The following is a 13,587-nucleotide window of genomic DNA, read 5'->3' as shown; positions in this document are numbered from 1 at the left end:
TAGAATTGAGGGATTTCTGGGGCTCTGAGATTTTTCTGACATTTTAGTTGTTTCCCTGTGGTGAGAGCTGGAGAGGCGCATGATTGGAGGTTAGCTCCAGTTTACGGCGCTGATGTATCACCATTACATTGAGTCACAGGCTAAAGCATCAAATTGTTCGAAAAAATAACTACTCAGCAATCTTTGAAAACCCAGAGGGTCGTTTAACAACACTGAACGCTGTTCTGAAGGTATTTCCAAAATTCTCCAAGACTCTTCAAACCATCTAAGATAAAAGTAAAATTGATTTACAGTATTTTTGGGGCATTTTAAGCCTTTATTATAGACTTTTATAGATTTTTAAAAAGTAATATTGGTATCTATTTATTATGTATTGTATACAGTATTCTCATACAAACTAACAATCATTATTCTTCTGAAATATATATTATCCATCCATCCATTAACTTCCACTTATCCGGGGCCGGGTATTATCGAATTGTTATCGATCTATCTATAATGTAATTTGCGCTGTGTCTCGAATGGAATTGTGATACATGAGAGGCTCAAACTGGGGCTAGATGGATGAAGGAGTGGTGGAAAAGGAGGGGCAGCTACTTAATGACCAGTCTTGAATTGAACGCTCCTTCTTACTCATTCAGCGGACCCGGGGAAGTCGGGGAAGGGATTTATGTGTTTCTATTTGCAGGGAGGGCCGTCTAGAAGTGTGCAGGGTGGTGGAGCACAGATGCATTTAGGGGGAAATTACATACAGTAATGACTAACCAAGCAGCAGAGCTGTTGTCAGTAAAATGGGGGTCATTTCCGCACTGCATACACTTAAGTTTGACACACAGTGCTTATTAGAGCCACACACCCAAAATCACAAAACACACACATCCTTACATGCAACACATATTAAACACGCATGAAAGCACCTGCAGAGGTCAACGTGACTTAGGGGAGTCATTCTTTAAATAGAAACCTGTATTTTATCACACATAACATAAACTCACATCTGCATCCCACGCCATCACCATCAGGAAAACTAGCTCATCATCATTGTGTCATCTAATGGGGATCCTAATTATTAACAAACACACAAGCATCCACCATCCAACATCTGCTTTTTGGATGTTAGAGTTTGCGGACTTAAACCAAATAAACAATATTCACATGAAGTCATTTACCTCGTGCCTCATATTGCTTAGTCTTTAGAATCAGGAGCATTGCGTCTGTAAGCTTCCTCCGATTAGTCCATATTAACAGTGCGGAGCTCCCTGTGTGGGAGTCACTTTCCTGTTCTTGATTAGAGAGGTGATAACACACACACACACACACACACACATTCTTACACATACGTTAATACACACTAAAATAGAGGAAATGCAGAAATGTTTCCCAGTCTCCCATGTCTGTGTGTCTAATTGAGGGACTCACAGGGCCCTCAGCGGTATTCCCCACTGCCTCCTGGAGCACAGGAAGGAATCAATGCCTTGCTTAAGGGCAGTGTATTTAGTTATATAGTTAGTTTTTTTTATGATTTTGTCATGCATAGAAGTAAGAGGGAAGAGAGTGGTTGAAAAATGTTTGCAATGAATGAATAATATCATTGGAGCGTAGTGTGCAGTCATGATTTCTCCTAAATAAGTCACTGCTGTGACAGGCACCTAATTGTTGGTGTGCATAAACCGCACAACTCCTGCTGAAATAGTATCGGCTGCAAATGTGACCAGCCTGCAATGGCTTTCGAGAAACCACAAATGAATATAAACTCTGTTCAGAATGCACTGCATACATTTGTGAATAATGCTAACGCCTCAAGTAAATGGTAACAATTCACATCATGTTTCCAGACCTCCATTTCTACAGCTAAATTACTAAAACAGCAGAATGTAATTCTGACCTACATGATAAATCCCAGTAAAGACAAATTAAAGACTCCTTACTGCCTTATTTTCCAAGCTTTTGAGAAAGAATAACTGACTATAAAACATCCAAATTAAGCTATTTTTTGAAAAACGTCTTGCTAGTACTTACTTAGCAACATTTTACATAGAGCGGCCACCCTTAAACTTGCATGTCTTACAGTTCTTACAGGTATAATATCCTGTCTTATGGTATCATGAGCGGGTAAATATTTCAGAATTAGAGGTCTCAATAGGAATTGTACTCTAAATGTTGGCACCCTTGCTTTTTGTTCACTTTGTCAGTGTGGATGTGGGTCAACAGACAGATATGTGTTGATGTTGTTCACACAATCACCACAGTCTTCTCTCTCTCACTTGTGTAACTCTTTATCTTCTGATATTCTGTTCATCCAGTCTAAAGGTGGACGTGTGTGCAGCAGTGAGTGGAGTGGGGATCCCCAGCGCTGTAGGTAAGAGTGGAAAACAAAGGCAAGAGGGGGGGGGGGGTGGAAACAAGAATAGGGTGGAAAGAAACAGGCAATGGAGGTTTAAAGTACATTGTTTCCACTGTCTAATGATGCTCTGTAGAGTAAAATGGCTCCTTACTTTGTGACTAATGGAAAGTCATGTGCACATGTAAAGGGATTGGAACAGTTTAGGAGTGTCTAATTGGCTGGATTGTATTATTCACTGTCACTGTCACTACACTCAGGCTTTCCTCTTAACTCAACTCCATCCATCTCCATCTCTGTATCATTACTTTCTGTCCAGACCTGAGAGCAGAGCTGCAGCTGGATTGGTTGAAAGGCACCAGAGGCGGAGTCAAGAGAGTTTTGTTCCTGGACACCCAGCAGCCTCAGCGCACAGGACTTCTAAAATTGGGACACGACAGCCCACATGCATGTCTGAGCTACACCATTTACCTGAGAGTGAGCAAATCACACACATATACAAACACACATTTATGAGCCTTTGCACGATGTTATGTCTCTTACATCAGCTGTCCAACTGCTCTGATACTATTTAACCCAAAGAAAGTTGACTTACTGCACATCTCTAACCTCTTTCTGTGACCTTCTCAGGAGGAGGAGGATTTCAGGGACAAATTGACCCCAATCTCACTGGCTCTGAACTACAGCTTGGCTCCACCCACTCATGGCCAAAACCTCCCACCTGTCCTCAACCATTACAGCAGCACCTTCCTTCAAGAGCATGTGAGTATATATACACGGTATAAACATTATACGTTTAGAGTAAAATATTTTCATCCTGGTTTTCCATATTGTCATTTTGCCAGTTTAGTTCCATCTAGGTTTCTTCTTTTCCTCCTGTTAAAGGGATTCTTTTGGGGAGTTGTCCTTAACCCAAATCTATGGTCTAACAATAGAAGGTGTGATATGCAGGATAGATTGTAATGAAGCAAAATATGTGATATTGGGCTGAATAAATGAAACGTCCTTGACTTGACTACACTGAGCCCAAGTCTGAGCACATAATGAGACTCAAATCCAGTCACTCGTTCTTTGATGAAAAATGAAAGAAATTATCGGCTTAACCTGTTAATATCAAGCTTATCTTCGCCTTTTCACAGGATAGATCAGATTATCATTGCTGGACTCAGACCTTCTTGCCAAGTGAAACTTAGCTCTGGACCTACTTCAAACTATTTATTTGTCAAACAAGCGAGCCTGATTAAGAATATGTGAAACACATTGCATGCTCTTCCACTTGCAGAAAGTGAAAAAAGTGAGGAGAAACCATAGAGAGGGAAAGAGAAGGAGAATCATTTTTTCATAATTATATTTTTTAAATAACCAAACCCAACCTCAGCCCGATGTTGGATGCGAACCAAACCCAAAAAGATACTCTTTTGTCCAGGGACCTGAAAAGCACATCTGTAGTGTGCATGTTATGAGTCTATACGTCTGTATGTATACAGCACCTGCATCCCACTTACGAGTATTTCTACTTTTGGCTTCATGATGGTGTCCAGTGTACCTCTACAATTTCCTCAATCCCCCTCTCTGTGCCCCTCTTCCTCTCAGGCCTACATTCTCCTGGACTGCGGTGACGACAATATTTGTATCCCCGACCTCCAGCTCTCTGCCAGCATGTAAGACCGACATGGCCCTCTGACCTCAACCTGTAAACACTCGACACTTAACACGGCCAAACACAGACACACAGAAATACATGCGCACAGCGAAACGAAAGAAAGTATGTCTGTTATTCCTCACACGATGAGAAAAGTTTACACCGAAGCTGCTCACATTATAATTCCATTTACCGTGTGTGTGTGTGAAGGTGTTTGTGTACCGATGTGTATGTGAATTAGCCTTTACTCTCTATAGTGTTTCCAGCTGTACGGTATCTCCATGGCAGCGTTATACAAACATCCTGTCACCCTCTACTGACTGATACACACACACGCTCACACACACTATTGTTGGGGTCAGGGGTATTGCATTCCATGCAGTAGAACAGATTGCACATGAAGTTGGAGATTCTTTTACGTAACTGCAGCAAAGTGCTTTATTGTCTGTGTCCTCTACATGACTGAACATGTTTATTTTCTCTTTGCACTGTTCTTCTCTCTCTCTCTCTTTTTTTTTTTTTAATAAAACACACACACACACAGGGACCGCTCAGAGCTGGTTATTGGAGACGACAATCTGGTAACGTTGACCATCACTGCGGTGAACCGAGGAGAGGGAGCCTATGAGACAGAACTCCACACACTGATACCACCAGAGGCTGACTATATTGGAGTAGAGCGCAGGGTGGAGGTAATTAAACACACACTTACACACACACACACACTTGTCTGAAATCAGGGGTTTTTTTTTATGTTGGGGGGGTCAGTAGGGTGGATACTGAAAATGGATATAAGCATCGAGGCAGTGCCAGTGTGACGTATGTGCTAAGTTATCATACAAAATTAGGAAGTGAGCTATTTGAAGCAGCAGTTACAGTATGACATCACATCCTGTTGTGTCTCCATGGTGTGTGTTTGTTTGGAGAGATTAAAGCAAGGCAGGCTATGCTTCACTGGCAACAGCCCAAAAGCCCCTTTTATGATTTACAAGCTGCATTAGTGACCACGGAAATTGATAGGGTCAACGGCTGTGTGTGTGTGTGTGTGTGAGTGTGTTTGCACGCGTGTGTGCGCTAATGAGTGTGTAATGGGGCTGTTTGATTGATGAGGTTGTTACTGTCAGAGCATTCATCACTCTTCCTCTCCTGCTTCCCCCTGCGTCCCATTACTCCTCTTTTTCACTCCCTCGCTCCCTTCCCCCTTTGATGGTGTTACACGTCCCTTCATTGTTCTTTTCTTTCCTCCTCTTGACTCTCAATGCTCCCTATTTGTCGGTTTCATTCAATTTTGCTTCCTCATCTCACTCGCTGTACTCGTCTTGTTCTCTCTCCTCGCTTCTTTTTCCTCTCTAGTCCTTATCTCAGCTGAACTGCGAGTACAAGATGGTCAACGAGTCCAGAGTGGTGGTGTGTGACCTCGGGAACCCGATGGTGGCTGGGACAGAGGTACGTTTTTACACAAAAAAAGCACAAACACACTTTTTCATTAAAACATCCATTTCCATGCTAAGATGCTACGACTGTTACTCCTCAGGTTTAATTCAAACTGATTGATGGTCTCCAATGATTACTGATCATCACCTTGACCCTCATTCCACACACTTTGACTCCCTTGACTATGCTTCACACTCAATGTGTGTGTGTGTGTGTGTGTGTGTGTGTGTGTGTGTAGTGTTTAATAATAATCCATTTAGCTCTTGGATGGATGACACATGCAGGAAGTCAAGGCTTTGTGGTCCTTTCCTACATGAAATTCTACCACACCGGTGTTTGTACGTGCACCACAAAGCATGTCACATGTGGTTCAGTGTGTGTATTACTGTGAATGTTGGGTCCTTCTAAAGGTGTCAAGGCCGTCACAGAGGTGTGTTTGGGCTCTGGAGGTGACACACAGGATACTAATAAATCAATTATGTGGTCATGTTTCACCTTTGGTGGAGGAGAGCACAACAAGGCATGTGCGTGTGTATGTGAGCGCGCGTGAGTAAGTGTTTGTGTGTGCTCCCCAGCCGTCCAGATGTTTCCCATATTTACCTCTCCCCTTGCCCCATTGGACGTTCAAGAATCCCTGAACTTATACAGAACATACTTCCATATACCCCATACAGACTGTGGTTGTATCGTGCAAGTTCTCATCACTGGAGTTCATTCGGTGTGCCACATGAAACAGCTGCGGTGCCTCACTGAGCAGGGTCGGTGTAGGAGGTACATGGCTGAGAGAAAGCTGGTTTTGGCTTCAGTATTTGTGCACGCTTGTCTGTATCTCTTATGCTTTTCCGGGTTTTTTTGCCTTCATTTCAGAAAAAAGTTTGTAGTTTTCACCCTTTTTTTTTAGCAACAGTGGCTCAATTCTTATTTGTTCAAGTAGATGCCAATTGTTACACCTTTGTATGTCTGGCAAAAAGCATCATGAAAACTACTGCTGCAGCATAAACCACTTCTCTCAATATTGTTACAAAAAATCATCGTTTTGCCGAAATGTGGCGAAACACATTGCTTGCGGCAAAGCTTTGTAGTTTTAAGGAGTTCAATAACCCAACACAGAAGCAGTGTATTTAGCCAAGTTATGGAAAAAATCATGATTATTTGGAGTAAAAATACAGCAGACAATCTGACAACATTGCAAGAGTGCTTTGAGAAAGTTTCTTTGGATGTTTAGATATGTTTAGATATTTTTTCTCCACCGTGAAATTGTATAATCCATTGTAACCAACATAAATTCAAGCTGACCACAGCTAGCGGGCTCTCTAAGGACAAAACAACACACTTCTAACAGCCACCTTTCAACCTGGGGTGCATGCTTGAAAGACACATTTTAAGAGACTAAGTTGACCTCTTCAGACTGTTGTTGGGCTGTTTTCCTCCTGGACTATCATCATAGCTAATAGTGACGTCGTCTCTCTGAACGACTCGTACTCATTTGGTGTCTCTTTAGATCTTTCCTGCCTGACTTTGTTGTCCCCCGCACAGGCCTGCCTCCTGAAGTGTTAGTGCGAGTCTGCATGCTGTCATTTCCATCTCTGGACCATGTGTTTGATCTGCTGTTCAGTACAGCTCACACACACGTGTAAATGCGCGCTGTCTCACAGCAAAAAGCATGTACACACACACACACACTGTCGTTTTACAGTTGATGATGAACTTAGTCCTTCACGTGTTTTGAGTTAGCCTGGACGACATGATTCAAACGGTGGAGAGATAAGAAACTTAAATGTAGCTTTTAAGTGTGTGTAGTCTGGATTTTCTCAGATTTTAGAATTATTCTGTTGTCTACACATGTGCACGCACACCGACACACACACACACACACAGGCCCAATGTAACAACAGAGGGGGTTGTAGTAAACAGGGATTTTACCGGCTATTACTGGTCACTTTTTGCTTTGATGTACAGATGCATCTTAATTCTGGCTTTCTTTCCTCTCAGTCATTTCTCTGTCCTCCTCTTTCTCCTGTCACATGTTTTTTTTATACATTCTCTCTTTTTGCCTTTTCTCCACACTCTTGCCCAGCTGTCTGTTGGTTTGAGGTTTTCTGTCCAAAGGCTGGAAGATGCAGGACCAAAGATCAGCTTTGAGCTACAGATACACAGGTGACACGCCCACCAACTCTCACGCATCCCCCCCCCTCCAACATCACACACACACACAAAGAGCTGTTTGTCTCTCTTCTAAGCCATGTAAATAAGTTCTGTGTCTGTCCTAAACTCGTCACTGTGGTTTGATGAAACTAACCGCAGAGACAGAAGTAGACAGATGGCCCAGAGGAAGTCCAGAGAGAAGACAAGCTCTACACAACATGTCCACAGTTTGCTTCATTGTATTGATTTCCAGACATCACATCACTAGACACAGACAGTTAAATCTTAGCCAAGCCCACTACCAGGGAAATTCTTCCTGGAGTCAGCTGAACATAAAAATACAGCTTTAATATGAGCTTTTGTTTATATACATTTTGTATTATGACCTTCTGTGAAATGTGCACAAATTGAAATGGAATGTAGGGCATAGTCAGCGTGATATGTGTTTTGTTTTTGATTTTATTTAAACTCCTCTTTCCACAGCTCCAACAAAGACAACTCCGACAGCAACCCAGTCAGTTTGAATCTGTCCATCATTGCCAAAGCTCAACTTGATTTACGTGGGTGAGTCAAGCATCTTCGCATGTGAGAGAGCGTGGCGTCTTCTCCGAGACATAGTAACAACCTTCTTTGTTGCCGTGTCTGTTTCACAAAGATACACTTGATCTGGTTTGAAGGATATTACTGCCCCTTTTATAATGTTTGGTATTTGCCGAGCATGTTTATATACAGATGGAGAACAGCATGAAAACACATTTCTAGAAATAAATTTGAACTAATCATGATCACATGGGATGCTTGTGAGCCTTTGACATGTTCCTGGATGCCCATATGGCCACTTATACACACACACAAACGCACGCTTCAAAGCGTGGAGTCTTCCGTGGCTTTGTTCGGGTGTGGTCAGCTGCACATACTAACAGCGGAGGACCTGGGATGAGATGCGACACATGAGTTCCTGTGTTTGTATTGTGAAAGTGTCCTGCCTCCGCTGTGTCCATTAAGCATTTTGAATTTTGTATTTTCAGTACTAAATCACAATTGTGAATTTGAAAATTAACCAAATGAAGGTAACATGGTTGGGTTTGTCATGGGATGTGACTCTTTGCTAATCTAGCTCAATTGCTGCCCATTTAGCTTGCAAACATTACGTCACCATTTGGGTCAGACTACTTTTAAACTTCAGAATGATGTCAAATGGGGCAGAATCTGCTTTGCAGCAGTTAGATTTGTGTTTATTAGTTTGTTGACAGTAACATAATTGTGTTAATCTAATGATGTGTTTTAACATTGAGGTCATAGTTAGTGATGGTGTTGTACTGGCCTGCAATATATTCAGAGGTATTTCTAACATCTCGCCCCCTCATGTACAGTAAGAAAATGTCAAGGACAAAAAATTAGAAACACCCCATAATGTAGTTAATACAAAGCCACCTCTAACTATGACCTCAATCATAAACTTACAGTAGCTGGTAAAGGACAAGTTCAGAAGTCTATCTTATATATTTACTATTGTGTTATTGGTCTCTGTAGACATTCCTCTTCCACAAACTAGACATGACCCACCCAAGTGCAAACCCACTGTAAAAAATTGGGGCCAAAATCCAGTCTTTTTATGTCTCATGCAAAACATGTATTCCAAATTTCAACTGGATCTAATATAAGACTTCAGTCCTCAGAGTTACCAAATCAAATAGGTCTGTTCCAAAGTTATTGTGCTTTTGGAACCAAATGTGCACTGTGTGCTTGATTGCTGAGCCATGGTGCAGGGAGACAACCTACATGGGACAACCAGACTGCAACCCACTGCCAGGAAAAGAATACTCTGTTGACAGCGACCAGTAGCACTGTCAACATTCATATGGTTTGCGAGTATTTTATTTAGCCTTTCAGTGTGTATGTGCATCAGTGTCACTGATCTGTTTCTCCTCTCTTCAGGGTGTCTCATCCCTCTCAGGTGGTGCTGCCATTCCCACGCTGGGAACCCAAAGAGAAGCCTGTCAAAGAGGACGACGTGGGACCGCAAGTTACACACATCTATGAGGTAAAAGCACGTCCTCGATCCAAGCACAGCCGTACAGCTAATTTTCACGTGTAGAGGAAGGTAGAGGTGTATTCAGAGATGACAAGAGGAAGAAGTAGAAGGCTGGGTTGTTTTGTTTTTGTTGTTGCTGGTAACAAAGCAGGTCACCGTCGCAGACTGTTTAGATGAAAAGAGCAGAAAAATAGGTGTGGGAAGTTGTAAATGAGGCTACAGCAGGAGGGGGGCTCTGTAGGGTGAAGTAGACAGCAACACACACACACAGTAAAACCAGTAGCTCTATAAAGGATTGGGCTCTGGCTGATCAAAGGTCTCCAGCTCAGGAGTAATTACTGCTGTGAAGGTGGGGGAAACAGAGAAAGGGGGAGCAAGGTGAGTAATAAGAAGATGGAGGAAGGAAGGCAAAGAAGATTTTTCTTTGACTGGACACAGTGTAGTGAGTAATCATCACTGGGGGGAAAAACAAGGTCAAACAGAGGTACAGACAAAGGGATAGGAGGGAGGATGGCAGACAGACTGGCGACAGTTTAGGTGTGTGCATGTGTGCGTCTGTGCACCATACATGTGATTTCTTTTTGTTTTAAAGGGACGGCTGCTTCATTGAATTGGAGTGCAGCCGTGTCTGGCTTGTCCTGCAGCTGATAATGATTTTCATTTGTGGTACTTTTCCCAGTTGGCAGCTGCTTATAGTTAGAGAGGACAGAGGTTTTTTTCCCTCTTGCAGAATTCCTGCCCGGCAGCACCAGGATCATGTCCTGTTTGGTTGACTTGCTTCAGTGTTAATGACTGTGTGTGTCTGTGTGTGTGTGTGTGTGTGTGTGTGTGTGTGTGTGTGTGTGTGTGTGTGTGTGTGTGTGTGTGTGTGTGTGTGTGTGTGTGTGTGTGGAGAGAAAGGGAGACAGACAGAACAAATACAGGTTGGAGTAAAACATGAGGATTTTTATAATTGATGGTTCATTTAAGCTCATAATTCATTCATCCTAATTTTGATGTGGAATGATGAGCCAGGTGATCCCTGTGGACTGAAGGCTGCATTACTATTATCTTCACTAAAACACAGGTGGCCTGTGTCATCATCCCACAGTTATGATAACCTAATTATAGCCTCAGTCACTTGATACCTACTAATAAGACAGAAGAGAGCACAATTCTGACGTTATGTTTTTTTTCTGTTCCCTCTCTCTGCCTCCAGCTACATAACTTTGGTCCCAGCAGTATTCGGGACGCGGAGCTCCAGGTCGGCTGGCCTTCCCGTTTCCGTGACGAGAACCTGCTGTATGCCATGGAGATTCAAACTGACGGACCAATTAGCTGCCGGACGAACACCAGCCTCAACCCACTTGGCCTTCAGGTAATAAAACACCAATATATTATGAGCATATACACGCTTATGCATGCAGACACATTTTCGAAAACTCATTTCAATACACAAATATATAATTATGAACATATTGCCTGCAGTGGAAGTAAATACGTGTCATGGTATTTCTAACCACTCTTGAATTCTATCCAACCACGGACAAAATGCAATTTCAAACTTTTATTTGTCATATTGCTAGCGGCTTATTCATCCATCCATTTCTCCATGATTCATAGCTGCTTATTTAAAACATAATTGTACCCGTAGTTTGGCTGCTCTCCGTGGTCTTTGCCAGTTGGCTCAAAGCGATGGGGGGGTGGAGTATTATGCCTGTTAGCAGAAATTAGAGATGAATATCTATGATATCATCTGGAGAGTAATTCAAAAAGAAAACATGCAGTATGCAAGTATGTAATTATGTCAGAAAGTGAAGCGCTACAAGCTGCAATCATATATGAGAACAAAATGAGCCGTATTCACAGTGTGGTTAAAGGTCAGATTTTTTTTTCTTCTCCTGTTTTCTTCCTGATTTGGTCCTTTTCAATTTGCCATCATCTTCCAATCACCGGCTATCCCTGTGAAGACTAGACTGATTGATTCGCACTGACAGTGGGGAGTGTTATTTCAAAAGTGTACGTGCATGGAGCTTCATGCTCTCTTCTCCAGACTCCTTCCACTGAACAGATGCCTCTTCAAAAGTATTGATCAATCAATTGAACAATCAGTCAGCTATCGGAAAATGTATTGATAACTATTTTGATAATTGCTGAGAAAAAACATATGGTGTATTATGTGATAAAAGTTATAATATACTATGTCATTAAAAAGTCATAGCATAGTATGTTGTGAAAAGTCAAAAAAATGTACATTATGTTGTGTCATTTCAAGTGATAATATGGTATGTTGTATAGTAAATCCTAAAAAGTCATAGTATGTCAAAAAAGTGATGAAAAGTCATAGAATATAGTGAGTCAAACAATACATCGTATAGTAAGTCATAAAAAGAATAAAGTATAGAAAGTTGTAAAAAAAAAAAAGGTCATAGTACACTAAGTCATAATATAGTACATCCTAGAAAAGGCACAGTATAGTATGTAAAATAAACATAATTGTAAGTCATAAAAATATATAGTATGGTAATTTATAAAGTCATTAAAAAAAACGACAGTATTTTATAAGAACAATTCATAGTACACTATGTCAAATAAGTCAGAAAAGTCCTATTATAGTAGGTCAAAAAGTCTTATTATTGTATGTCAAAAAAAGGTCATAGTATACTATAAAGTCATAGTATAGTATATTTCATTTTTTAAATATCACAGATATTGTTCATGCCAGTGTATCGCAAGATCACTACTGCTCTTCCACAATTAGTAGAGGAATAACCAAGTAACAGTCTATTGTTATGTGCTACACATCTTGTTGGACTTTTGAAATATTTTTTCTTTCACAGGCTGCTGACCGAAGCCAGACTCCCTGTGGAGAAACAATTAAAATACCTAGCTATTATCTACATGTTATCTGTGAGCTGTGACTCATGTCTTCTGTTGCTGTCAGCTTCACTGTATGAGCTGCAATCAGGGAAAACATCTCTTCAGTCCTTCTTTTAATAAAACACCTTTTGATCAGATCGCTAAATGTCACACATGTTTCTTCAGCTGGTGATGCTGTGGTTATTATCTCTCTTAAAACATCTTTCAAATCTTATTTTACACGCATTCTTTGTCTTCAGGTCATCGGCTGTCTAGCCTGCATCAGAGCCCATGTGCAACACAGACCGCACTAAACCACCAATATGGGATAATCTGTGTATTCTAACTAATAAATGTCCTTTAAAAGGCCCAAACGTATGCTGTAGAAGGTTTGCTAAAAGTAAATAATAGAGAGGACTTGTGAGCAGGGAAGCAATTAGGCATTTATTTTCCTTTGTTTTTTGCTTCATCATGTCCCATTGGCAAAAACGATCACCAGCTGAGTTGCTGAAATCCAAAAAATAAAATAGTCAATGTTGACAACTCTCATTTTCTTTCTCAGATTTCCTCTCTCCAGGACACACCTGAATTATTGGGCTTCTTGAGGAACACCAGCGCTCCTCCTCATCGCCACAAACGATCCACCTCTGCCGCTGAAAGTTATAGCGGTAAAACCTTGGTGAGCCTCACATACATGTACATTCTCTCAAGAAACGAAAGAAAATGTTCATTCGTAATTCCCAAGTGTTTAATGTGTCTTTGCTTTCTCTGCTCTCCGTTTTTTTTCCACGCAGAATTGCACCAATATCTCTTGTCTGAACATCATATGTATCGTTGGCCGGTTGGATCGTGGTCAGAGCGCGGTGTTGAAGATCCGCTCGAGACTCTGGGCGCACACTTTCCTGCAGGTCAGTGTCTTCAGCTGTCGTCTTGAACATTTGTGTTGACTATTTGTTTGGTGCTTTACCTTTAAAACAGCCGTTGAGGAGGCAATTTCACAATGAGGTCCATTTAGTAGCAGTTCTGGAGCGTTTGATTACATCACATGATCTTCATCAGCAGGCGGAGTCATGAAATTGTAGATTTGTTCAAATGATCATTGTATTGAGTACATTAAAAGCTAAGATTCCAAGTTTAACCTAAACTCCATTA

The 13,587-nt window shown here is 41.4% G+C and overlaps 1 protein-coding gene across 1 annotated transcript in view; it reads left to right on the top strand.

Annotated features, from left to right (window-relative positions):
• Positions 1 to 13,587, top strand: part of itga8 (integrin, alpha 8) — a 35,108-nt gene that overhangs the window by 20,890 nt on the left and 631 nt on the right. Inside the window, exons 16-27 of the mRNA XM_076109097.1 lie at positions 2,304 to 2,359; positions 2,661 to 2,818; positions 2,972 to 3,103; positions 3,935 to 4,002; positions 4,528 to 4,675; positions 5,337 to 5,429; positions 7,495 to 7,574; positions 8,046 to 8,126; positions 9,501 to 9,606; positions 10,796 to 10,954; positions 12,998 to 13,114; positions 13,230 to 13,343. Coding sequence (XP_075965212.1) covers positions 2,304 to 2,359; positions 2,661 to 2,818; positions 2,972 to 3,103; positions 3,935 to 4,002; positions 4,528 to 4,675; positions 5,337 to 5,429; positions 7,495 to 7,574; positions 8,046 to 8,126; positions 9,501 to 9,606; positions 10,796 to 10,954; positions 12,998 to 13,114; positions 13,230 to 13,343 — 1,312 coding nt within the window. The remainder of the gene's footprint in view (positions 1 to 2,303; positions 2,360 to 2,660; positions 2,819 to 2,971; positions 3,104 to 3,934; positions 4,003 to 4,527; positions 4,676 to 5,336; positions 5,430 to 7,494; positions 7,575 to 8,045; positions 8,127 to 9,500; positions 9,607 to 10,795; positions 10,955 to 12,997; positions 13,115 to 13,229; positions 13,344 to 13,587) is intronic.

The sequence above is a fragment of the Anarhichas minor genome, unplaced genomic scaffold (assembly GCF_050575085.1).
Source record: "Anarhichas minor isolate MPS153535 unplaced genomic scaffold, ASM5057508v1 ptg000041l, whole genome shotgun sequence".
NCBI classification, from domain to species: domain Eukaryota; kingdom Metazoa; phylum Chordata; class Actinopteri; order Perciformes; family Anarhichadidae; genus Anarhichas; species Anarhichas minor.
The sequence above is the reverse complement of the archived record's forward strand: the minus strand, read 5'-3'. Positions and strand labels throughout refer to the sequence as shown.